The sequence below is a fragment of the Elephas maximus genome, chromosome 8 (genome assembly GCF_024166365.1).
Source record: "Elephas maximus indicus isolate mEleMax1 chromosome 8, mEleMax1 primary haplotype, whole genome shotgun sequence".
Classification (NCBI taxonomy): Eukaryota; Metazoa; Chordata; class Mammalia; order Proboscidea; family Elephantidae; genus Elephas; species Elephas maximus.
In genome coordinates this window covers 133,823,086-133,849,674 of record NC_064826.1, presented here as the reverse complement: position 1 = coordinate 133,849,674, position 26,589 = coordinate 133,823,086, and the positions used below count along the sequence as shown (strand labels likewise).

The following is a 26,589-nucleotide window of genomic DNA, read 5'->3' as shown; positions in this document are numbered from 1 at the left end:
TTAAAAAAGGGAAAAAAGCCTATGTAAATGTAGGATTATTTTGGTATGTGTGGTAGTGGGAAGAAGAAAAATGAGGATAGAAGGAGGACTACACAGTGTGGTGCTGTGATAGTGATAAAGTGTCCAACTCAGGTCTCACTCACAGACTCATCATGTAGATGTTCTTTCCCCAGAGGAGCTATACGGTGACTTTGAAGACCTTGAAACGGGGGATGTGCATAAGGAAAAATCTGGTCCAGATATTCAGGTATGACTTTGCCAAACCAGACCTGTTGCCTCGAGTCAATTCTGCCTCATAGCAACTCTATAAGACAGAGTAGAACTGTCCCATAAGGGTTTCCAAGGAGCAGCTGGTGGATTTGAACTTCTGGCCTTTTCGTTAGCAGCTGAGCTCTTAGCTGCTGCGCCAGCAGTGCTCCACTGTGACTTTGCCAAGGGGTGGTTCTGAGAGAGACACATGTTCAGAAAGGCAGATCTCATCTCTGTAGATTGCAGACTGGATGGATTTCTTCCTGTGTGCGGGGCATGGGTACAGATAAAAGATTATTTGTTATTCTTGATATTTTGGATAACACCTACTACTTCTTGTCATAGTCATTTACCAAATTTCTGACTGTTCTTTATTTTTTGGAAGCTTTAGCCTCTGGATCATTGTCTTCCTTTCCACCATTCCTTTTGTCATTCTCCACTTAAATTTAAGTGCCGTTTAAATGAACTAATTTCCTGTTCTCCCTGATATTCTTCAGAATAGTGGCTAGGAGCACCTGGGTTGGGGAAACTTGCTATTATTTTTATTCATGTTTGACTCTCTTAGCCAGATTAATTTTTACTGTAATTCAGGTGTTTAAATGTCTCCTGTAGCAATACCATGTTATTTAGAGACAAAGGCTGTGCTTTATTTTGTTTTTCATGATGATCAGAACTAATACTTTTGCAGTTCAAATAGAACTTTTTATCTGCTTTAATATTTAAAGAAAAGGTATCTGCAAACTTTTACAAAATTTTCTCTTCTGGATTGAAGATTGAAGGTGTAGAAGAAGAAGTTAAGGAAGAAATTGAGCTCAACCCAGAGGAAAGTGCCAAGAAAAAACATATGGATAAGAAGAGAAAACTGAAGGAGATGTTTGATGCAGAATATGATGAAGGAGAAAGCTCATATTTTGATGAACTTAAAGGAGAAATGCAGAAACAAGCCTTGGTAAGGAAACCTAGTTCCTGTCAGCTTAATTTAAAGGCTATGGTATAGTAGTATTTGAATCCCTAACTTTTTGGTTCTCTGCTCCCTGACCCCATTCTGTGTCTCTTAACGTGGACTTCTAGGTAAGCTGCATATGAGTGTGTTTATTCATGCGCTCTTCTGTCACTTCACTCAGAAGTTCACCAGAAAGATACCAGTACCTGATTTGTAAACGTAGATGCAAACCTAGCTCTGAAGTCTTTGCTTCAGGCTGTAGAACCTATAGGCCATTGTAAAGGATTTTGGATTTCTCTACTTTGAGTGAAATGGGGGCTGTTGGAGGGTTTTGAGCAAAGGAGAAAAATGATCTGACTTAAATCTTTGAAAGGATTGCGCTGGTAATATTTTAGTAAGAAATTAAGGTGATACAAACTAGGGAAGTAGCAATGGAGGTGAGAAAAATCATCAAATTTTGAATATACTTCATTCTAAAGGTGGATAAATAGGAATTCCTGGTGGATTGAAAGTGGGGTGTGAGAGAGAGGAAATAAGGATGACAGACTGGAAGTTACTGGAAAGATTAGGTTGTCCTGAATAAGACAGGAAAGCCTTTAGGAGGTGTAGGTTTGTCCAGGAAAATGACTTTTGGATATGTTACATATGAGCTGTCTTTTAGACAATGGAGTATTAAATAGGGAGTTGGGAGTTCTGGAGAGCGATCTGGGCCAGGGTTTTAAAATGTAGAGTCCCTAGCGTATAAATGTTGTTATTTAACACCCTGAGATTGGATGAAGTCACCTAAGGAGTGAGCATAGATACAGAAGAGGAGAGCCCCAGGACTGAGCACTAGGCACTCCAGCATAAGAGGTTGGGCAAAGAGGAGAAACCAGCAGTGGGGATTGAGTGGAGCTCAGCAAGATAGAGGGAATCTAAGAAAACAAGTATGCTGGAAGCCATTGTAGAGAGGAGTGATAAATTGTTTCAAATACTGCTGGTATGTTAATTGAGGTGATGACAGAATTGTCCATTGGATTAGAAATGCGAAGGCCTTTGGTGACTTTCACGAGCATATTCATGAAGTGGAGGATGTGTCCATGCCGATTTAAGAGGGAATGGGAGGAGAGGAAGTGGAGGGTGGGACTATGGAAAGCTTGCCTGGAGTGGTAGTTGGTGGAGGAAGTGGAGTCAAAAGAAGGTTTTAAGATGAGAGAAATAACAGAGGGAAGATTTGTTGGAATAAAGTCCAACAAAAGTGGCTCGTATCTACTGTACAAGTGCTGTTTGGTATTAAACAGGGGCATGGATAAGTAGTCTGTAACAGTGCTGTCCAATAGAACTTTGGAATATATGGAAATCTGTATCCGTGCTATCCAATTTTTCTATACCCCCAGTCTCCACCTCTTCTCCTCCCATTCTCTCTTGATTGTACATGGACACATCCACCACTCCATGAAAATGCTCGTCAAAGTTATTAAAACCTTTCACATTTCCAATGTAGCCCCTAGCCACCTGTGGATATTGAAAACTTGAAATGTGGCTAGTGTGACTGAGGAACTGAATTTTTAAATTTTATTTCATTTTGATTAATTTTGGTTTAAATAGCCATATGTGGCTATCATATTGGGCAGTGTAGAGCTATAAGAGGCTGGTTATGGGTGCAAATCCTGGTAGAGGAGTTGGTTGTAGAAGTTCCATCTGAATGTTCACATTTTGAGTGAATTAGGAAACAATCATCAGCTGAGGGTACAGATGAGGGAAGAGGTGTTGGCATTGGGGGACAGAATTAAAAGTGAAATGATCGTTACGAGAGTTAGAAAGTGTGGGCTGAGAAAATTGAGACCGTTTGCTGCCCAGCACTAAGGGCTCCTTTCTGAGTTGTGTACATTTGCTATTACCTTGAAGCAACAAAGAGGATAACAGCTGGGACATACTCTGAACAAACTGTAAAAATAAAATGTGTATTATTATTTTAATTAGCATAAAACCTGAATAATTGTGTTCATAGTTCCCTTATTTAGAAATTACTTGATTTTTTTTTTTTATGTTAATCTTCCATTTATTAAAGGTTAACAGCATCATGGATTTTTCTCCCCCATCTCACATATAGCTTAACCGGGCAGAATTTGAAGATCAAGATGATGAGACCAGAGTTCAATATGAGGGTTTTCGACCTGGGATGTATGTCCGGATTGAGATAGAAAACGTCCCCTGTGAATTTGTGCTTAACTTTGACCCCCATCACCCAATTATTCTGGGTGGTTTGGGCAACAGCGAGGGCAATGTTGGATATGTACAGGTAGGTACCTTGTTGTGTATTTGGTAAATGAAGTTTTTTTGACTTACCGTCCACCAGTGATTTTATTGAATGGAATCTCTCCTCTGCTCAGATGCGTCTGAAGAAACATCGTTGGTATAAGAAAATCCTCAAATCCCGAGACCCAATAATTTTTTCTGTAGGATGGAGACGGTTTCAGACCATGCCACTCTATTATATCGAAGACCATAATGGAAGGCAAAGGCTTCTGAAATACACCCCACAGCATATGCATTGTGGAGCAGCATTTTGGGGTAAAATGTTACTAGAATAACTTGCTTGCTAGGTTCATTTAAACCTTGTAGGCTTTGTCATTTTAGTTGTGGTTTATTGATTTCATGAATTCCTAATGTATATTTTCGTTTGGAGTGTATATATAAAACTGAAATCTAAAGTTTGTGGTTCATTTTTTTTGTTTGTTTTTGTTTTTCTATTTAAGGTCCTATCACTCCACAGGGAACTGGGTTTTTGGCAGTGCAGTCTGTCAGTGGCATAATGGTAAGCATCTTAGATGTTTTCTTTTATAGATCGTATTTGAGAAATATAGGCTATTATGTAAATGAAATTTTAAATTGAGTATTAGTCATTTTCTGTGTGAAATATATAGTAAATTAGTGTGGGAGTGAAGAAGAGGAATAGAAGAATTATAATAGTACTGATGACATTTTATATTTTTATGCATATTTCGAACCTGATTTTAAGCAGTGCTTACCATGTGCCATGCACTGTATGTACTAGTTTCTGGGAATATATCTGTATACCAGTTTCACGTAAGACTTATCTCTAGTAACACTGGTTTAGCAAAGTATGTTCACACATTCTTTATTTGGTCTATCAGAGGGTTTTATTAGCCTCGTTTAGCAAAGAAGAAAATAGTAATAAAGAGATGGAATCCTCTCTGTGGTTCCAAAATTTAATTTCTTTTTCATCTTTTTCCTGTGCTTTAGATGAAGGTTTACAGAGCAAATTAGTTTCTCATTAAACAGTTGAGACATATTGTTTTCTGACATTGGCTGCCACCCCCACAACATGTCAACACTCTCCCCTTCTCCGCTTTGGGTTCCCCATTTCCATTTGTCCAGGTTTCCTGTTCCCTCTTGCCTTCTTGTCGTTGCCCCTGGGCTGGTGTGCCCGTTTAGTCTCATACACATGGTCGAGCTACGTTTATTACTGTTTGTTTTATGGGCTTGTCTAATCTTTGGATGAAAGGTGAACCTCAAGAGTGACCTCAGTACTGAGTTAAAAGTGTATATGGAGGCCATACTCTCAGAGTTTCTGTAGTCTCTTGTCAAACCAGTAAGTTTGATCCTTTTTTGTGACTTTGAATTTCGTTCTTCATATTTCTCTAGCTCGGTACGGGACCCTTTATTATAAACCTTGTGAGAGCATCGGTGGTAGTATCCAGACACCATCTAGTTTTGCTGGACTCAGTCTGATGGAGGCTTTGGTAGTTGTGCTCCATCAGTCCTTTGGACTAATCTTTGTCTTGTGCCTTTGGTTTTCTTCATTCTCCCTTGCTCCATACAGGGACCAGTGGAGTATCTTAGATGTCCACTCACAAGCTTTTAAGACCCTAGGTGCTACTCACCACAGTAGAATAGAGAACACTTTCCTTATGAATTTGTTATGCCAATTGAGCTTGATGTCCGCAGAGACCATGGACCTCAGCCCAGTAGTTCAGTCCCTCCGAGAGTTCGGGTGTGTCTGTGGAGCTTCCCCCCTACGTGTCTGTCAGTTTCTCGTGCTGTGGGGGCTTGTGTGTTGCTGTGATGCTGGAAGCTATGCCACCAGTATTCAGATACCAGCAGGGTCACCCATGCAGGACAGGTTTCAGCTGAGCTTCCAGACTAAGACAGACTAGGAAGAAGGACCTGGCAGCCTACTTCTGAAAAGCATTAGCCAGTGAAAACCTTATGAATAGCAGCGGATATAGTGCTGGAAGATGAGCCCCCCAGGTTGGGAGGCACTCAAAAGATGACTGGGAAAGAGCTGCCTCCTCAAGGTAGAGTTGACCTTAATGACATGGATGGAGTAAAGCTTCCAGGACCTTCATTTGCTGATGTGGCATGACTCAAAATGAGAAGAAACAGCTGCAAACATCCATTAATAATTGGAACCTGGAATGTACGAAGTATGAATCTAGGAAAATTGGAAATCTTCAAAAATGAAATGGAACACGTAAACATCGATATCCTAGGCATTAGTGAGCTGAAATGGACTGGTATTGGCCATTTCGAATCAGCCAATCATGTAGTCTACTATGCTGGGAATGACAACTCGAAGAGGAATGGTGTTGCATTCATCATCAAAAAGAACGTTTCAAGAGCTATCCTGAAGTACAACGTTGTCAATGATGGGATGATATCCATATGCCTACAAGGAAGACCAGTTAATAGGACTATTAGTCAAACTGACGCACCAACCACTAGGGCCAAAGATGAAGAAATAGATTTTTATCAGCTGCTGCAGTCTGAAATTGATGGAACATGCAATCAAGATGCATTGATAATTACTGGCGACTGGAATGCAAAAGTTGGAAACAAAGAAGGATCAGTAGTTGGAAAATATGGCCTTGGTGATAGAAACAATGCCAGAGATCGAATGATAGAATTTTGCAAGACCAATGACTTCTTCATTGTAAATACCTTCTTTCACCAACATAAACAGCAACTATACACATGGACCTCGTCAGATGGAACACACAGAAATCAAATTGACTACATCTGTGGAAAGAGACCATGGAAAAGCTCAATATCATCAGTCAGAACAAGGCCAGGGGGCGACTGTGGAACAGACCATCAATTGCTCATATGCAAATTCCAGCTGAAACTGAAGAAAATCAGAGCAAGTCCACGAGAGCCAAAATATGACCTTGGGTATATCCCACCTGAATTTAGAGACCATCTCAAGAATAGATTTGACACCCTGAACACTAGTGACCAAAGACCAGACGAGTTGTGGAATGACATCAAGGACATCATCCAAGAAGAAAGCAAGAGGTCACTGAAAAGACAGGAAAGAAAAAAAAGACCATGATGGATGTCAGAGGAGACTCTGAAACTTGCTCTTGAGCGTCGAGCAGCTAAAGCAAAAGGAAGAATTGATGAAGTAAAAGAACAGAAGATTTCAAAGGGCCTCTTGAGAAGACAAAGTAAAGTATTATAATGACATGTGCAAAGAGCTGGAGATGGAAAACCAAAAGGGAAGAACACACGTGGCGTTTCTCAAGCTGAAAGAACTGAAGAAAAAATTCAAGCCTCAAGTTGCAATAGTGAAGGATTCCATGGGGAAAATATTAAACGACACAGGAAGCATCAAAAGAAGATGGAAGGAACACACAGAGTCATTATACCAAAAAGAATTAGTCAATATTCAACCATTTCAAGAGGTGGCATATGATCAGGAACTGATACAACTGGAGGAAGAAGTCCAAGCTGCTCTGAAGGCATTGGCGAAAACAAGTCTCCAGGAATTGATGGAATATCAATTGAGATGTTTCAACAAACAGGTGCAGCACTGGAGGTGCTCACTCGTCTATGCCAAGAAATATGGAAGACAGCTTCCTGGCCAACTGACTGGAAGAGATCCATATTTATGCCTATTCCCAAGAAAGGTGATCCAACCAAATGTGGAAATTATTGAACAATATTGTTAATATCACACGCAAGCAAAATTTTGCTGAAGATCATTCAGAAACGGCTGCAGCAGTATATCGACAGGGAACTGCCAGAAATTCAGGCTGGTTTCAGAAGAGGACATGGAACCAGAGATATCATTGCTGATGTCAGATGGATCCTGGCTGAAAGCAGAGAATACCAGAAGGATGTTTACCTGTGTTTTATTGACTATGCAAAGGCATTCGACTGTGTGGATCAGAACAAACTATGGATAACACTGTGAAGAATGGGAATTCCAGAACACTTAATTGTGCTCATGAGGAACCTTTACATAGATCAAGAGGCAGCTGTTCATACAGAACAAGGGGATACTGATTGTTTTCAAGTCAGGAAAGGTGTGTTTTAGGGTTGTATTCTTTCACCATACCTATTTAATCTGTATGCTGAACATAGAACCCAAGAAGCTGGACTATATGAAGAAGAACAGGGCATCAGGATTGAAGGAAGGCTCATTAACAACCTGCGTTATGCAGATGACACAACCTTGCTTGCTGAAAGTGCAGAGGATTTGAAGCACTTACTGATGAAGACCAAAGACCACAGCCTTCAGTATGGATTACACCTCAACATAAAGAAAACAAAAACCCTCACAACTGGACCAATGAGCAACATCCATGGTAAACGGAGAAAAGATTGAAGTTGTCAAGGATTTCATTTTACTTGGATCCACAATCAACAGCCATTGAAGCAGCAGTCAAGAAATCAAAAGACACACTGCAGTGGGCAAATCTGCTGCAAAGGACCTCTTTAAAATGTGTGCGCCTGACCCAAGCCATGGTATTTTCAATTGCATCATATGCACGTGAAACCTGGACAATGAATAAGGAAGACCAAAGAAGAGTTGACGCCTTTGAATTGTGGTGTTGGTGAAGAATATTGAAAATACCGTGGACTGCGAAAAGAATGAACAAATCTGTCTTGGAAGAAGTGCAGCCAGAATGCTCCTTAGAGGCAAGGATGGCGAGACTGCATCTTGTGTACTTTGGACATGTTGTCAGGAGGGATGAGCCCCCGGAGAAGGACATCATGCTTGGCAGAGTACAGAGCAGCGGAAAAGAGGTAGACCGTCAATAAGGTGCATTGACAGAGTGGCTGCAACAATGAGCTCAAGCATAACAACAATTGTAAGGATGGGGCGGGGCAGGGCAGGGCAGTGTTTGGTTCTGTTGTGCATAGGGTCGCTAGGAGTCGGAACCAACTGGAGGGCACCTAACAACAACAACTACAACAATGGAGCTTCCATGATCTTGCCTTAGACAGGTTGTGTTGCCTTTCCAGTATCGTGTACTGTCTTACCCTTCAAGTTACCACTTAACTTTTGTCTAGTTAGTGTTTTTCCCACCCTCCCGTCCCCTCCCTCGTGACCCTAACCACTTGGTTGGGGTTTGTTTTTTTTTGTATTTTTTTTATGGTACGGAATTCTGTTGGTTAGAAATTTTTTATTTTGGATTGTACTTTAGATGAAGGTTTACAGAACAAACTAGTCTTCTATCAGTTAGTACACACATTGTTCTATGACATTGGTTAACAACCCAACGACATGTCAACATTCTCATTTCTCAGTACTGGGTTCCCTATTACCAGCTTTCCTGTTCTCTCCTGCCTTCCAGTCCCTGCCCCAGGGGTGGTGTGCCCCTTTAGTCTTTTTTTGTTCCTTTGGGCCTGTTCAATCTTTGGCTGAAAGGTGAACCTCAGGAGTGGCCTCATTACTGAGCTGAAGCGCTGTCTGGGGGCTGTACTCTCAGGGTTTCTCCAGTCTCTTTCAGGCCAGCAAGTCTTGTCTTTCTTTGTAAGTTAGAATTTTGTTCTACTCTTTTCTCCAGCTGTGTCTGGCACTCTGTATTGTGATCCCTGTCAGAGCAGTCAGTGGTAGTAGCGGGACACCATCTCTTTGTACTGGACTCAGTCTAGTGGAGGCCTTGGTAGACGTGGCACGTTAGTGCTTTGGACTAATCTTTCTGTTGTGTCTTTACTTTTCTTCATTCTTCCTTGCACCAGAAGGGGTGAGACCAGTGGAGTATCCCAGATGGCCACTCACAGACTTTTAAGACCTCAGACACTACTCACCAAAGTAGAATGTAGAACATATATATTTTTTTCTTTTTAAATTTTTATTGTGCTTTAACTGAAAGTTTGCAAATCAAGTCAGTCTCTCATACAAAACCTTATATACACGTTTCGGAATCGACTCGACAGCAGTGGGTTTTTTTTTTTTATATATATATACTCCTACTTGCTTTCCCCCAATGAGGTGGCACACTCCTTCTCTCCACCCTGTATTTCCATGTCCATTCAGCCAGCTTTTGTCCGCCTCTGCTTTCTCATCTTCCCTCCACACATGAGCTGCCCACATAGTCTCATGTGTCTACTTGATCCAAGAGGCTCATTTCTCACCAGTATCGTTTTCTGTCCTATAGTCCAGTCCAATCCCTGTCTGAAGAGTTGGCTTTGGGAATAGTTGCTGTCTTGGGCTAACAAAAGGTCTGGGGACCATGACCTCCAGGGTCCTTCTAGTCTCAGTCAGACCATTAAATCTGCTCTTTTTATGAGAATTTGAGGTCTGCATTCCACTGCTCTCCTATTCCTTCAGGAATTCTCTGTTGTGTTCCCTGTCATGGCAGTCATGGGTTGTAGCCAGGCACCAAATAGTTCTTCTGGCCTAAGGCTGATATAGTCTCTGATTTCTCTGGCCCATTCTGATTCTTGGGCTCATACTTACCTTGTGTCTTTGGTGTTCTTCTCCTTTGCCCTATTGATACGTGTTAGATGGCCACTTACTAGTGTTTAAGACCCTAGATGCCACTCTTCAAAATGGGATGCAGAATTTTTTTTAATAGATTTTATTATACCAGTTGACCTGGATGTCCCCTGAAGCCATGGTCCCCAAACCCCTGCTCCTGCTATGCAGGCCTTCGAAGCCTTTGGTTTTTTCAGGAAACTTCTTTGCTTTTGGTTTAGTCCAGTTGTGCTGACCTCTCCTGTGTTGTGTGTCGTCCTTCTCTTTACCTAAATTAGTTCTTGTCTACTATGTAATTAGTGAATCCCCCTAATCTACTGATCAAAATAAAGAAGAAAAACAAAGTCTCAGTAAACACACAATCTACAAAAACAAAAGAAAGTAGAAAAAAATCCACAAACAAAAGGAATTCAGCACAGGAGAGTAAGAGGAACAAAGAAAACATCAGCAACACAAAAAAAGCACTGCAAAGTGATAGCAATAAACTCATACCTATCGATAATCACGCCGAACATAAATGGCTTAAAGGCACCCATTAAGGAACAGAAAGTGGCAGAATGGATAAAAAACAGGACCCAACAATATGCTGTATACAGGAGACATACCTTAGAAACAACAACAACAAAAGGGATGGGAAAAGAATATATCAAGCAAACAGCAACCACAAAAAAGCAGGAGCGGCAGTACTAGTTCAGATAAAATAGACTTTAAAACAAAACTCATTGTAAAAGACAAGGAAGGTCTTTATATAATGATTAAAGAAACAATCCACTGTGAGGACATAACCGTAATAAATATCTACACACTCAATGACAAGACTCCAAAATACGTAAAACATACCCTCACAGCACTGAAAAGAGAAATGGACACTTCTGCGGTAGTAGTAGTAGTAGACTTCAATACACCACTCTTGGTTAAAGACAGAACATCTAGAAAGAAACTCAACAAAGATGCAAAAGGCTGCAATCAACCAACTTGATCTCATAGACATATATAGAACACTGTACCCAACAGAAGCCAAGAATACATTCTCTTCCAATGTACACGGAACATTATCTAGAATAGACCACCTCTTGGGCCACAAAGCAACCCTCAACAAAATCCAGAACACTGACATAATAGAAAACATCCTCTCTGATCACAATGCCATAAAAGTAGAAATTAATTACAGGAAGAGCAAGGAAAAAAAAATCAAATACATAGAAAATGCATAACACCTTGCTTAAAAACCACTGGGCAATAGAAGAAATCAAGATGGAATTAAAAAATTCCTAGACTCAAACAAGAATAAACACACACTAAAAAAAAAAAAAAACCTTTGGGACACAGCAGAGGCAGTGCTGAGACGTTAGTTTATACCAATAGATGCGCATATCAAAAAAGAAGGAATGAATAAAATCAGAATGTTAGCCATACAACTTGCACAAATAGAAAGAGAACAGCATCAGAAACCCACAGCTACCAGAAGAAAGGAAATAATAAAGATCAGAGCAGAAATAAGTGAAAGAGAATAGAAAAACTATGGAAAGAATCAACAAAACCAAAAGTTGGTTCTTTGAAAGGATCAACGAAATTGAAAAACCATTGGCAAAACTGACAAAAGGAAAACAGGAAAGGACCTAAATAACCCAAATAAGAAATGAAATGGGGGACATTACAACAGACTCAACTGAAATAAAAAGGATCATAACAGAGTATTATGAAAAACTACACTCCAACAAATGTGAAAACCTAGAGGAAATGGACAAATTTCCAGAAACATACTACCTATCTAAACTAACACAAACTGAGGCAGAAAATCTTAACAGGCCCTTAACAAGAGTAGAGATGGAAAAGGTAATAAAAAAAATTTTTTTTTTAAGTCTAGGCCCAGATGGCTTCACTGGATAATTCTACCAGACATTCAGAGTACTCTTCTGAAGTACTACATTAGCACTAAAGCTTTTTCAGAACGTAGAAAAGGAAGGGATACTTCCAGATTCATCCTATGAAGCCAGCATAACCATTATACTAAAACCAGGCAAAGACATCACAAAAAAAGAAAATTACAGACCAATATCTCTCTCGAATATGTTGTTGTTAGGTGCCGTCAAGTTATTTATGACTCAGTGCAGAACTGCCAACCTTTTGGTTAGCAGCTGACCTCTTAACCACTGTACCACCACGGCTCCATAAATATAGTTGTAGAAATTATCAAAAAAATTCTAACCAGACTTCCAAGCAATATGGCACCATAGACAGAAATACCACGCCGTCCCTCCACAGCAAAGACTCGAAAAACTAAGTAGGACAGAGACAGACATCATTCCAGGAACCCAGAGTATCAAATGAAGAGTTAAAGAATTCAGCCAAACACTGAATGAAATAAGAAACTGACAGAGGACTGAGAGTGAAGAAAGATATGTGCTGAGGTTCCTTATCAGCTGATGCAGCATGGATTCACCATCTTGGACTCTTGTCGGAGATCGGCTGACAGGGAGCATGGGAAAGCAGCTTTATGGAGCTCCCAGTGGGAGCACCCAGTAACCAGCAATACACGCTTTCTCACCCCTATCCTCATTGCCTGGGTTGGTATCTGGCTGATGCTGTCCTATGTTCTAGATTCAGGTAGTTTGAGGTCATTTGTTCTCTTCCTGAAAGATTCCCTTTAATTCTTGTAAGTTTGGGTTTGTTTTTACATATTCCCTTATTTTCTGTTTATCTAGAAATGTCCTAATTTCACCATCATCTTTGAGTGAGTGTTTTGCAGGATATATTATTCTTGGTTGGCAGTTCCTTTCTTTCAAGCTTTTGTATATGTCATCCCATTGCCTTCTTGCCTGCATTATTTCTCCAGATTAAATAGAGCTTAATCTTATTGTATGTGACTTTGTTTTTCTAGACCTGCTTTCAGGATTCTTTCTCTGTCTCTGATTTTTGCAAGTGTGATCATGGTATATCTTGGTGATTTTCTTTTGGGGTCTATCCTGTATGGGGTTCTTAGAGCTTTTTAGATGGTCAGCTTTTCATCTTTCCTGATACTAGGGAAGTTTTCTGTCAGCTTTTGTTCATTTTTCCTCATTTGTTTTTCTGATTTTTCCTCAAAGTGGTATCCAAGGATTTGTCTTCACTATCACTCGTCCTGTCTTCCATTGTCTTAAACGTGCTTCTAAAACCTTCTATTGTGCTGTCCATTTCTGAAATCTTGTTTCTTTTGGTTTTCTAGTTGCTGTTTTTGTGTGATTTCTCATTGTTAATTTGTTTTGACATTTTGTTCCTGTATTATTTTCCTGAATTCTCCCATTGCTTTGTCTGTTTTCCCTGACTCTGTATTTTCTATGATTTTGTCTATTTTTTCCATATTTTTGTCTGTATTTTCCTTCACCTCTTTCCTAATTTCTTGGAGGACCCTGTATGTTAGACTTCAAATTCCCCATCAGGTAGTTCCAGTGCCTTTTCTTCTACTGGAAAGTCATCTGGTGTTTTATTTTGGTTGTTTACTGGAGCCGTACTATTCTCTTTTTATATATATTTTGATATTATCTGCTGTCTCAGGGACACTCAGGAATTATTTTCTTTGTTTATTGATCGTAGATTTGTCCCATCATTTTTTTTTATTTGGTTATGCGTGGCAAGTGGGCATGGTGTGTTTTGTTGTCTGCTCGTCTGGGCATGATACTTCTCCCTACCTTGTTCAGGTAGGCAGGGCTGGTTGCTCATCTTTGGTGCAGCATGGCAGGTCCAGCAGGTGGGAGGGGCAGGGATGAGTCATTTGCAGCTCAAACTGGGATGGGTGGGGCAGGGGCGGGGGGCAACAAAGAGCAGAGTCTGGGGATCCACACCAGTTCTGCTCTGGAATGTGGCACTCGGCATGCTGTGCAGATGGGCAGGAGGGAACAGAGAGGATGTGATGTGCAGAGCTAAGTGAGAGAGAAACAGAACCAGAAAAAGGCCAAAAAAAAAAAAAAGGAAAAAAGTAAATAAAATGGCTGCATGATGGGATTTGGTGGGTGTGGGTGGGGCAGACCCAGGAGGCCATGTGCCAGTGGCCCTGTAGCCAAGTGGTGTGGCTCAGCCTGTCTAGAAGGGATATGGATGGCACACAGTCTAGGTGGACAGGAGAAAGAAAAGGAAAAATGGGAAAGAGCGAGAAGGAACAGAAAACAATAACAACAAAAAATAAGTATGGTGCTGAGGGAGCCAGCTGTTGGGGACAAGGTGGAATCAGGGTGATGGTGAGATGGTATCTCTCACCAGGCAGCATGGCACAGCCTCTCAGGAAGGGACACAGGCAGCACGGCACAGCCTCTCAGGAAGGGACACAGGCAGCACGGTGGTGTTAATGGGATGGAGAAGGTAAAGGGAGAAGAGGAAAGATAAAGATAAAAAATATGTTGCTGAGGGAGCCGGCTTGTGGGGGTTGTGCAGACTCAGGGAGGCCGTGTGCTGGCCTCCAAGTAGTGCAGAACCCCAGAAGCACCCCACTCTGCCAGTAAACCTCAGCAAGAAGGCACAACTCTAGGTCTGTGGGGCAGTGGGTCAGAAAACCTAGCTCCACCAAGTGCCCAGAGGCACCCTTCTCAGCCAGCAAGATTCTTGCCCAAAGACACTCAGCTTTCTCACTCTGTGGGCCAGGAAGCCCCCCAAGCCACTTCCTGCCAGTCTGTCCTGCATTGTTTCTCTGCCACCGTTTAGAAGAGGGTAAGGTTAAGAATTAGGGTTATAGTTACGTCTAGAGTTGTTGTTAAATGTCGTAGAGTCATTTCCAGCTCATGGAGATGCTATGTAAACAGAATGAAACACTGTCCTATCCTATTTTTGAGCCCATTGTTGTAGCCACTGTATCAGCCCATCTCATTGAAGGTCTTCCTCTTTTTCACTGACCCCCTACTTTACCGAGCATGATGTCCTTCTCCAGGAACTGGTCCCTCCTGATAACATGTCCAAAGTACGTGAGATGGAGTCTTGCCATATACTTGCTGCTAAAAAGCATTTTAGCTGTACTTCTTCCAAGACAGATTTGTTCACTCTTCTGGCGATCCATGGTATATTCAGTATTCTTTGCCAACACTGTAATTCAAAGATACCAATTCTGTTCTGCCTTCCTTATTCATTATCCAGCTTTCACATGCATATGAGGTGATTGAAACACACCGTGGCTGTGTCAGGCACACCTTAGTCCTTCAAGTGAGGGTTAATGAACATAGGAATGCATGTATCTGGTCGTGTCAGCAGCGTTAGGTCTCTACGGTATATCCCTAGGAGTGGGATTGCTGGATCATGGTGCAGTTGTAGTGTAGTTCTATTTCTAGTTTTTTGACGAAGAGCCAAACTGTTTTCCATGGTAATTATACCACTTTACAGTCCCACAAGCAATGAATAAGGGTTCCAGTCTACCCACATTTTCACCAACATTTGTCATTTTCTGTTTTTTTTTTTTTTTTTTTTCCGGCAGTACCATTTTAGTAGGACTGAGATGGTATCTCGTCGTAGTTTTGATTTGCATCTCTAATGGCTAATGATCGTGAACATGTTTTCATGTGTTTGTTGGCTGCTTGGATGACGTCTTTGGTGCAGGTTCTGTTTGTGACCTTTGCCCATTTTGTAATTGGGTTGCTTGTCTTTTTATTTTTGAGTCGTTGAAGCTTTTTTTGTTAATTTTGAAGAGTAGGCCCTTATCTGATATGTCCATTCAAACATTTGTTTCCAGTCTGTAGGTTCTCTTTTTACTCTTTTCATAATGTCTTTTGATGAGAAGTTTGTAATTTTTATGAGATCCCATTTATTTGTTTTTTCTTCTATTCGTGCATTTGTTGTTAATGTTTGTTATCCTATTTTTATAGAAAATTAGGTCCTATAATTTTATTCCAGGAATTTTATGATTTTAGGTTTGACATTTAGGCCTTTGAACACTTTTGAGTTATTTTTTGTGTTTGGTGCGAGGTATGGGTCCTGTTTCAGTTTTCTGCAGGTGGATACACAGTTTTACCAGCACCGTGTATTAAAGAGACTATCTCTGCCCCACTGGGTGGACGTTGACCCCTTGTCAAAGACCAATTGTTCATAGATGTTTGGGTTTAGTTCTGAGTTCTCAATTCTATTCCACTGGTCTATGTGTCTGTTGTTGAACCAGTATAGTATGTTTTGATATCAGGGAATGTGAGGCCTCCTGCTTTGTTCTTTTTCTTCAGTATTGCTTAGGTTATGTAGGGTGTGTTTCCTTTCCATATAGTGTTGTTAAATTAATTTTTCCATTTCAGTAAAGAATGTTGTTGGGATTTGAATCAGAATTGTGTTGAATCTGTAGATCGCTTTAGGTAGAATTGACATTTTTACTACATTAAGCCTTCCTACTCATGAGCACAGAATGTGTTTCCATTTTTGTAGGTCTTTTTTTTTTTTTTTCTCCTTATGAAATATATATTTTTTTTTATTAACTTTTATTAAGCTTCAAGTGAACGTTTACAAATCCAATCAGTCTGTCACATATAAGTTTACATACATCTTACTCCGTACTCCCACTTGCTCTCCCTCTCTTGAGTCAGCCCTTTCAGTCTCTCCTTTCGTGAGAATTTTGCCAGCTTCCCTCTCTCTCTATCCTCCCATCCCCGCTCCAGGCAAGAGTTGCCAACACAATCTCAAGTGTCCACCTGATATAATTAGCTCACTCTTCATCAGCGTCTCTCTTCCACCCGCTGACCAGTCCCTTTCATGTCTGATGAGTTGTCTTTGGAGATGGTTCCTGTCCTGTGCCAACAGAAGGTCTGGGGAGCATGGCCGCCGGGATTCCTCTAGTCTCAGTCAGACCATTAAGTTTGGTCTTTTTATGAGAATTTGGGGTCTGCATCCCACTGATCTCCTGCTCCCTCAGGGGTCCTCTGCTGTGCTCCCTGTCAGGGCAGTCATCGATTGTGGCCGGGCACCAACTAGTTCTTCTGGTCTCAGGGTGATGTAGGTCTCTGGTTCATGTGGCCCTTTCTGTCTCTTGGGCTCTTAGTTGTCGTGTGGCGTTGGTGTTCTTCATTTTCCTTTGCTCCAGGTGGGTTGAGACCAATTGCTGCATCTTAGATGGCCGCTTGTTAGCGTTTAAGACCCCAGACGCCACATTTCAAAGTGGGATGCAGGATGATTTCATAATAGAATTATTTTGCCAATTGACTTAGATGTCCCCTCAAACCATGTTCCCCAGACCCCCACCCATGCTCTGCTGACCTTTGAAGCATTCATTTTATCCCGGAAACTTCTTTGCTTTTGGTCCAGTCCAGTTGAGCTGACCTTCCATGTATTGAGTGTTGTCTTTCCCTTCACCTAAAGCAGTTCTTATCTACTGATTATTCAATAAAAAACCCTCTCCCACCCTCCCTCCCTACCCCCCTCGTAACCACAAAAGTATGTGTTCTTCTCAGGTTTACTATTTCTCAAGATCTTATAATAGTGGTCTTATACAATATTTGTCCTTTTGCCTCTGACTAATTTCACTCAGCATAATGCCTTCCAGGTTCCTCCATGTTATGAAATGTTTCAGAGATTCGTCACTGTTCTTTAACGATGCATAGTGTTCCATTGTGTGAATATACCACAATTTATTTACCCATTCATCCGTTGATGAACACCTTGGTTGCTTCCAACTTTTTGCTATTGTAAACAGAGCTGCAATAAACATGGGTGTGCATATATCTGTTTGTGTGAAGGCTCTTGTATCTCTAGGGTATATTCAGAGGAGTGGGATTTCTGGGTTGTATGGTAGTTCTATTTCTAACTGTTTAAGATAACGCCAGATAGATTTCCAAAGTGGTTGTACCATTTTACATTCCCACCAGCAGTGTAAAAGAGTTCCAATCTCTCCGCAGCCTCTCCAACATTTATTATTTTGTGTTTTTTGGATTAATGCCAGCCTTGTTGGTGTGAGATAGAATCTCATCGTAGTTTTAATTTGCATTTCTCTGATGGCTAATGATCGAGAGCATTTTCTCATGTATCTGTTGGCTGCCTGAATATCTTCTTTAGTGAAATGTGTGTTCATATCCTTTGCCCACTTCTTGATTGGGTTGTTTGTCTTTTTGTGGTTGAGTTTTGACAGAATCATGTAGATTTTAGAGATCAGGCGCTGGTCGGAGATGTCATAGCTGAAAATTCTTTCCCAATCTGTAGGTGGTCTTTTTACTCTTTTGTTGAAGTCTTTAGATGAGCATAGGTGTTTGATTTTTAGGAGCTCCCAGTTATCGGGTTTCTCTTCATCATTTTTGGTAATGTTCTGTATTCTGTTTATGCCTTGTATTAGGGCTCCTAGGGTTGTCCCTATTTTTTCTTCCATGATCTTTATCGTTTTAGTCTTTATGTTTAGGTCTTTGATCCACTTGGAGTTAGTTTTTGTGCATGGTGTGAGGTATGGGTCCTGTTTCATTTTTTTGCAAATGGATATCCAGTTATGCCAGCACCATTTGTTAAAAAGACTATCTTTTCCCCAATTAACTGACACTGGTCCTTTGTCAAATATCAGCTGCTCATACGTGGATGGATTTATATCTGGGTTCTCAATTCTGTTCCATTGGTCTATGTGCCTGTTGTTGTACCAGTACCAGGCTGTTTTGACTACTGTGGCTGTATAATAGGTTCTGAAATCAGGTAGAGTGAGACCTCCCACTTTCTTCTTCTTTTTTCGGTAATGCTTTACTTATCCGAGGCTTCTTTCCCTTCCATATGAAGTTGGTGATTTGTTTCTCCAACACATTAAAAAATGACATTGGAATTTGGATCGGAAGTGCATTGTATGTATAGATGGCTTTTGGTAGAATAGACATTTTTACTATGTTAAGTCTTCCTATCCATGAGCAAGGTATGTTTTTCCACTTAAGTATGTCCTTTTGAATTTCTTGTAGTAGAGCTTTGTAGTTTTCTTTGTATAGGTCTTTTACATCCTTGGTAAGATTTATTCCTAAGTATCTTATCTTCTTGGGGGCTACTGTGAATGGTATTGATTTGGTTATTTCCTCTTCGGTGTTCTTTTTGTTGATGTAGAGGAATCCAAGTGATTTTTGTATGTTTATTTTATAACCTGAGACTCTGCCAAACTCTTCTATTAGTTTCAGTAGTTTTCTGGAGGATTCCTTAGGGTTTTCTGTGTATATAATCATGTCATCTGCAAATAGTGATAACTTTACTTCCTCCTTGCCAATCCGGATACCTTTTATTTCTTTGTCTAGCCTAATTGCCCTGGCTAGGACTTCCAGCAGGATGTTGAATAAGAGCGGTGATAAAGGGCATCCTTGTCTGGTTCCCGTTCTCAAGGGAAATGCTTTCAGGTTCTCTCCATTTAGAGTGATATTGGCTGTTGGCTTTGCATAGATGCCCTTTATTATGTTGAGGAATTTTCCTTTAATTCCTATTTTGGTAAGAGTTTTTTTCATAAATGGGTGTTGGACTTCGTCAAATGCCTTTTCTGCATCAATTGATAAGATCATGTGGTTTTTGTCTTTTGTTTTATTTATGTGATGGATTACATTAATGGTTTTTCTGATATTAAACCATCCTTGCATACCTGGTATAAATCCCACTTGATCATGGTGAATTATTTTTTTGATGTGTTGTTGGATTCTATTGGGTAGAATTTTGTTGAGGATTTTGGCATCTCTGTTCATGAGGGATATAGGTCTGTAATTTTCTTTCTTTGTAATGTCTTTACCTGGTTTTGGTATCAGGGAGATGGTGGCTTCATAGAATGAGTTGGGTAGTATTCTGTCATTTTCTATGCTTTGGAATTCCTTCAGAAGTAGTGGTGTTAACTCTTCTCTGAAAGTTTGGTAGAACTCTGCAGTGAAGCCGTCCGGGCCAGGGCTTTTTTTTGTTGGGAGTTTTTTGATTACCGTTTCAATCTCTTTTTTTGTTATGGGTCTATTTAGTTGTTCTACTTCTGAATGTGTTAGTTTAGGTAGGTAGTGTTTTTCCAGGAATTCATCCATTTCTTCTAGGTTTTCAAATTTGTTAGGGTACAATTTTTCATAATAATCTGAAATGATTCTTTTAATTTCATTTGGTTCTGTTGTGATGTGGTCCTTCTCGTTTCTTATTCGGGTTATTTGTTTCCTTTCCTGTATTTCTTTAGTCAGTCTAGCCAATGGTTTATCAATTTTGTTAATTTTTTCAAAGAACCAGCTTTTGCCATTGTTAATTCTTTCAATTCTTTTTCTGTTCTCTAATTCATTTAGTTCAGCTCTAATTTTTATTATTTGTTTTCTTCTGGTGCCTGATGGATTGTTTTGTTGCTCACTTTCTATTTGTTCAAGTTGTCGGGACAGTTGTCTGATTTTGGCTCTTTCTTCTTTTTGTATGTGTGCATTTATCGATATAAATTGGCCTCTGAGCACTGCTTTTGCTGTGTCCCAGAGGTTTTGATAGGAAGTATTTTCATTCTCGTTGCTTTCTAAGAATTTCCTTATTCCCTCCTTGATGTCTTCTATAACCCAGTCTTTTTTCAGGAGGGTATTGTTCATTTTCCAAGTATTTGATTTCTTTTCCCTAGTTTTTCTGTTATTGATTTCTAGTTTTATTGCCTTGTGGTCTGAGAAGATGCTTTGTAATATTTCGAAGTTTTGGACTCTGCAAAGGTTTGTTTTATGCCCTAATATGTGGTCTATTCTAGAGAATGTTCCATGTGCGCTAGAAAAAAAAGTATATTTTGCAGCAGTTGGGTGGAGAGTTCTGTAGAAGTCAATGAGGTCAAGTTGGTTGATTGTTGTGAGTAGGTCTTCCGTGTCTCTATTGAGCTTCTTACTGGATGTCCTGTCCTTCTCCGAAAGTGGTGTGTTGAAGTCTCCTACTATAATTGTGGAGGTATCTATCTCACTTTTTAATCCTGTTAAAATTTGATTTATGTATCTTGCAGCCCTGTCATTGGGTGCATAAACATTTAACATGGTTATGTCTTCCTGATCAATTGTCCCTTTTATCATTATATAGTGTCCTTCTTTATCCTTTGTGGTGGATTTAAGTCTAAAGTCTATTTTGTCAGAAATTAATATTGCTACTCCTTTTTTGCTTATTGTTTGCTTGATATATTTTTTTCCATCCTTTGAGTTTTAGTTTGTTTGTGTCTCTAAGTCTAAGGTGTGTCTCTTGTAGGCAGCATATAGATGGATCGTGTTTCTTTATCCAGTCTGAGACTCTCTGTCTCTTTATTGGTGCATTTAGTCCATTTACATTCAGCGTAATTATAGGTAAATAAGTGTTTAGTGTTGTCATTTTGATGCCTTTTCATGTGTGTTGTTGACAATTTCATTTTTCCACATACTTTTTTGTGCTGAGACGTTTTTCTTAGTAAATTGTGAGATCCTCATTTTCATATTTTTTGACTTTATATAGTTGAGTCGTTACGTTTTTCTTGGTTTTTATCTTGAGTTATAGAGTTGTTATACCTTTTTGTGGTTACCTTATTATTTACCCCTATTTTTCTAAGTAAAAACCTAACTTGTATTGTTCTATATCGCCTTGTATCACTCTCCATCTGGCAGTTCAATGCCTCCTGTATTTAGTCCCTCTTTTGGATTATTGTGATCTTTTACCGATTGACTTCCATGATTCCCTGTTATGTGTGTTTTTTTTTTAATTAATCTTATTTTGTTTGTTTTTGTGATTTCCCTATTTGAGTTGATATCAGGATGTTCTGTTTTGTGTCCTTGTGTTGTGCTGATATCTGATATTATTGGTTTTCTGACCAAACAATATCCTTTAGTATTTCTTGTAGCTTTGGTTTGGTTTTTGCAAATTCTCTAAACTTGTGTTTATCTGTAAATATCTTAATTTTGCCTTCATATTTCAGAGAGCGTTTTGCTGGATATATGATCCTTGGCTGGCAGTTTTTCTCCTTCAGTGTTCTGTATATGTCGTCCCATTCCCTTCTTGCCTGCATGGTTCCTGCTGAGTAGTCTGAACTTATTCTTATTGATTCTCCCTTGAAGGAAACCTTTCTTTTCTCCCTGGCTGCTTTTAAAATTTTCTGTTTATCTTTGGTTTTGGCGAGTTTGATGATAATATGTCTTGGTGTTTTTCTTTTTGGATCAGTCTTAAATGGGGTTCGATGAGCATCTTGGATAGATAGCCTTTCATCTTTCATGATGTCAGGGAAGTTTTGTGTCAGGAGTTCTTCAACTATTTTCTCTGTGTTTTCTCTCCCCCCTCCCTGTTCTGGGACTCCAATCACCCGCAGGTTATCCTTCTTGATAGAGTCCCACATGATTCTTAGGGTTTCTTCATTTTTTTTAATTCTTTTATCTGATTTTTTTTCAGCTATGTTGGTGTTGATTCCCTGGTCCTCCAGATATCCCGGTCTGCATTCTAATTGCTCGAGTCTGCTCCTCTGACTTCTATTGCGTTGTCTAATTCTGTAATTTTATTGTTAATCTTTTGGATTTCTACATGCTGTCTCTCTATGGATTCTTGCAACTTATTAACTTTTCCAGTATGTTCTTGAATAATCTTTTTGAGTTCTTCAACAGTTTTATCAGTGTGTTCCTTGGCTTTTTCTGCAGTTTGCCTATTTTCATTTGTGATGTCTTGAAGCATTCTGTAAATTAGTTTTTTATATTCTGTATCTGAGAATTCCAGGATTGTATCTTCATTTGGGAAAGATTTTGATTCTTTTGTTTGGGGGGTTGGAGAAGCTGTCATGGTCTGCTTCTTTAAGTGGTTTGATATGGATTGCTGTCTCTGAGCCATCACTGGGAAACTAGTTTTTCCAGAAAATCCGCTAAAAATAAAATGCAGTCAGATCCCTATCGGAGTTCTCCCTCTGGCTTAGGCTATTCGGATGTTAATGAAGCCGCCTGGGGAGGGTGGGGGAGGGAACAGAGAGGTAGGAGAGTAGCACCTCAGAATATAGCCAGAGTTGCTTGTCTTGCTTGGAATGACTATTATATCTGAGATTCCCGCGGGGCGCATCGCTTATATATGCTGGCTGTGTGGAGATTGCCCCCAGGGGGTCTGGCCCGCTGGAGTCACGGTCACATCCTCTGCTTCCAACCCCACGCCCAGGGTCAAGGCTCCCCTGCTGGAACGGTGCACTATAGACTCCAAAATCAGTTGCTTGCTTCCGGGGACTTCTCGTCCCGCCAGCCGCGTTGCCATGTCACCTCCGCGAACTTGGCTGGGCCCCCTACCAGGGTTAGTTCAGGTGAGTGGAGCAGCTCCCCGTGCTTGTGCCGTGACTGAGTGTCCCGGCTGGGACACTGGTCTCCCCGCTCCAATACCCGTCGCTGCCTCCCAGGGACTTCTCCTACCGGCTGCGTCCCACGCTGCCCGAGTGAACCGGCTTTGCCCGCTCCCAGTGTTAGTTCAGGGGGGTGGAGCAGCTCTCTGTGCTTGTGCCGTACCTGACTGGTATGCTGGCTCCAGGCTCTGAAAACAATCGCTGCTTCCCCGTATTAGTTCGTTCTTCGTCTCTAAATCTGTGTTTGTTGTTCAGGGTTCGTGGATTGTTGTGTATGTGATCGATTCACTTGTTTTTCTGAGTCTTTGTTGCAAGAGGGATCCGAGGTAGCGTCTGCCTAGTCTGCCATCTTGGCCCCGCCTCTTTTGTAGGTCTTTTATAGTCTCTTGTAGCAGCATTTTCTAATTCTCATTGTATAAGTCTTTTATGCCCCTGGTTAAGCTAATCCCTAGGTATTTTATTGATTTGGGGGCTATTATAAATGGTATTGTTTTCTCGATTTCTTTTTCAGAGTAGTCTTTGTTAATGTAGAGGAACCCAACTGATTTTTTACGTTGATGTATCCTGCAGCATTGCTAAATTCTTCTATTAGTTCCAGCAGTTTTTTTATAGAATCTTTACGGTCTTCTGTATTTAGGATCATGTCATCTGCAAATAGTGATAGTTTTACTTATCCTTTTCCAATTTGGATACCTTTATTCTTCTTTGTTGTCTTATTGCTCTGCCTGGGATTTCCAGTACAGTGGTGAATAAGAGTGGTGATAATGGGCATCCTCGTCTCGTTCCTGTTCTCAGAGAGAAGGTTCTTAGCCTTTCTCTCTTGAGCATATGTTGGCTTTGGTTTTTCTTAAAGCCCGTAATTATGTTGAAGGTTTTCCTTTTATTCCTATTTTGCTAAGAGTTTTTATCAGGAAAGGGAGTTGAATTTTATTGAATGCCTTTTCTGCATCTATTGATATGATCATGTAGTTCTTTTCCTTTGTTTTGTTTAGGCAGTGTATTACATTGATTGATTTTCTGATGCTGAACCACTCTTGTAATCCTGGTGTGAATCCTACTTGATCATGGTGTATGGGTTTTTTTTTGATACGTTGCTGAATTTTGCTGAAACCTTTTGCATCTGTGTTCATAGGGATAATGGTTTGTTGTTTCCTTTTCTTTTTTTTTGTGATGTCTTTGCCTGGTATCAGGGTTATGCTAGCTTCATACAAGGAGTCCGATAGTATTCCTTCCTCTTCTTTGTTTTTGAAGAGATTGAGTAGGATTGGTGTCAGCTCTTCTCTAAATGTTTGATAGAATTCTCCAGTGTAGCCGTCTGGCCTTGAGGGTTTTTTTTGTTGGTAGTTTTATTATTTTTTTATTATGTTCTAGATGAAAGTTTACAGCTCAAGTTAATTTCTCATGCAAAACTTTATACACATATTTTATGACACTAGTTGCAATCCCTATAATGTGACAGCATACTTCCCCTTTCTACCCCAGATTTTCCATGTGCGTTCAACCAGCTGCTGTCCCTTTCTGCCTTCTCATCCTGCTTCCAGACAGGAGCTGCCCATTTAGCCTCATGTATCTACTTGAACTAAGAAGTACACTCTTCATGAGTATTATATATATATATATTTTTTTGCGTGTGTTTGAAGTGAAAGTTTACAAATCAAGTCAATCTGTCATACAAAAATTTATATACACCTTGCTATATACTCCAAATTGCTGTCCCCCTAATGAGACAGCACACTCCTTCCTTCCACTTACTATTTTTGTGTCCATCGGCCAGCTCCTGACCCCCTCTGTCCTCTCATCTCCCCTCTAGACAGAAGATGACAAGATATCCTCATGTGTCTACTTAATCTAAGAAGCTCAATCTTCACCAGTATCATTTTCTATCCCATTGTCCAGTCCAATCCCTGTCTGAAGAGTTGGCTTTGGGAATGGTTCCTGTCTTGGGCTACCAGAAGGTCTGGGAACCATGACCACCAGGGTCTTTCTAGTCTCAGTCAGACCATTAAGTCTGGTCTTTTTACCAGAATTTGGAGTCTGCGTCCTACTGTTTTCCTGTTCCCTCGGGTTCTCTGTTGTGTTCCCTGTCAGGGCAGTAATCGGTTCTAGCTGAGCACCATCTAGTTCTTCTGGTCTCAGGCTGATGTAGTCTCTGGGTTATGTGGCTCTTTCTATCTCTTGGGCTCATAATTACCTTGTGTCTTTGATGTTCTTCATTCTCCTTTGCTCCAGGTGGGTTGAAACCAATTGATCCATCTTATATGGCCTCTTGCTAGCGTAAGACCCCAGATGCCACTCTCCAAAGTGGGATGCAGAACGTCTTCTTGATAGATTTTATTATGCCAGTTAACTTAGATGTTCCCCGAAACCAAGCTCCCCAAACTCCTGCCCCTGCTATGTGTCAGTTTATTCAGGAAACTTCTTTGCTTCTGATTCAGTCCAGTTGTGCTGACCTCTCATGTATTGTGTGATCTCTCCCTTTACCTAAAATAATTCTTATTTGCTATCTAAATGGGTTTTGGGTAATTAGTGAATATCCCTCTCCCTCCGTCCCTCCCTACCCATAACCATCAAAGAATATTTTCTTCTCTGTTTAAGCTATTTCTCGAGTTCTTATAATAGTGGTCTTATACAATATTTGTCCTCTTGCAACTGACTAATTTCACTGAGCGTAATGCCTTCCAGATTCCTCCATGTTTTGAAATGTTTCAGGGATTCATCACTGCTCTTTATCGATGCATAGTATTCCGTTGTGTGAATATACTGTATTTATCCATTCATCCGTTAATGGGCACCTTGGTTGCTTCCATCTTTTTGCTATTTTAGTAAACAGTGCTGCAGTGAACATGGGTGTGCATATATCTGTTCGTCTAAAGGCTCTTATTTCTCTAGGAATATTCCAAGGAGTGGGATTGCTGGATCTGTGGTAGTTCTATTTCTAGCTTTTTAAGGAAGCGCCAAATCCATTTTTGAAAGTGGTTGTACCATTTCACATTTCTATCAGCAGTATATAAGTGTTCCAGTGTCTCCACAACCTCTCCAACATTTATTATTTTGTGTTTTTTTGAATTAATTCCAGCCTTGTTGCAGTGAGATGGAATCTCATTGTAGTAAAATTTGTATTTGTCTAATGGCTAATGATCGTGAGCATTTCCTCATGTATCTGTTAGCTACCTGAATGTCCTCCTTAGTTAAGTGCCTGTTGTTATCTTTTGCCCATTTTTTAATTTGGTTATTTGTCTTTTTGTAGTTGAGTTTTTGCAGTATAACCACTAACGTAGATTTTAGAGATCAGGCGCTGATCGGAAATGTCATAGCTAAAAACTTTTTCCCAATCTGTAGGTAATCTTTTTACTCTTTTGGTGAAAGTCTTTGGATGAGCATAGGTGTTTGATTTTTAGGAGCTCCCAGTTATCTAGGTTCTCTTCTGCATTCTTAGTAATGTTTTGTGTACTGTTTATGCCATGTATTCAGGCTCCTAACGTTGTCCCTATTTTTTCTTCCATG

General features: G+C 40.2%; 1 protein-coding gene across 4 annotated transcripts in view; it reads left to right on the top strand.

The window, feature by feature from the left end:
- The window catches only part of BMS1 (BMS1 ribosome biogenesis factor), a 105,876-nt gene that overhangs the window by 59,705 nt on the left and 19,582 nt on the right, over nucleotides 1-26,589 (top strand). For all 4 annotated transcript variants that reach the window (XM_049894667.1, XM_049894664.1, XM_049894666.1 and 1 more), the window contains exons 14-18: nucleotides 174-247; nucleotides 1,022-1,198; nucleotides 3,285-3,473; nucleotides 3,565-3,745; nucleotides 3,931-3,989. In XM_049894667.1, the coding sequence (XP_049750624.1) occupies nucleotides 174-247; nucleotides 1,022-1,198; nucleotides 3,285-3,473; nucleotides 3,565-3,745; nucleotides 3,931-3,989 (680 nt within the window). The remainder of the gene's footprint in view (nucleotides 1-173; nucleotides 248-1,021; nucleotides 1,199-3,284; nucleotides 3,474-3,564; nucleotides 3,746-3,930; nucleotides 3,990-26,589) is intronic.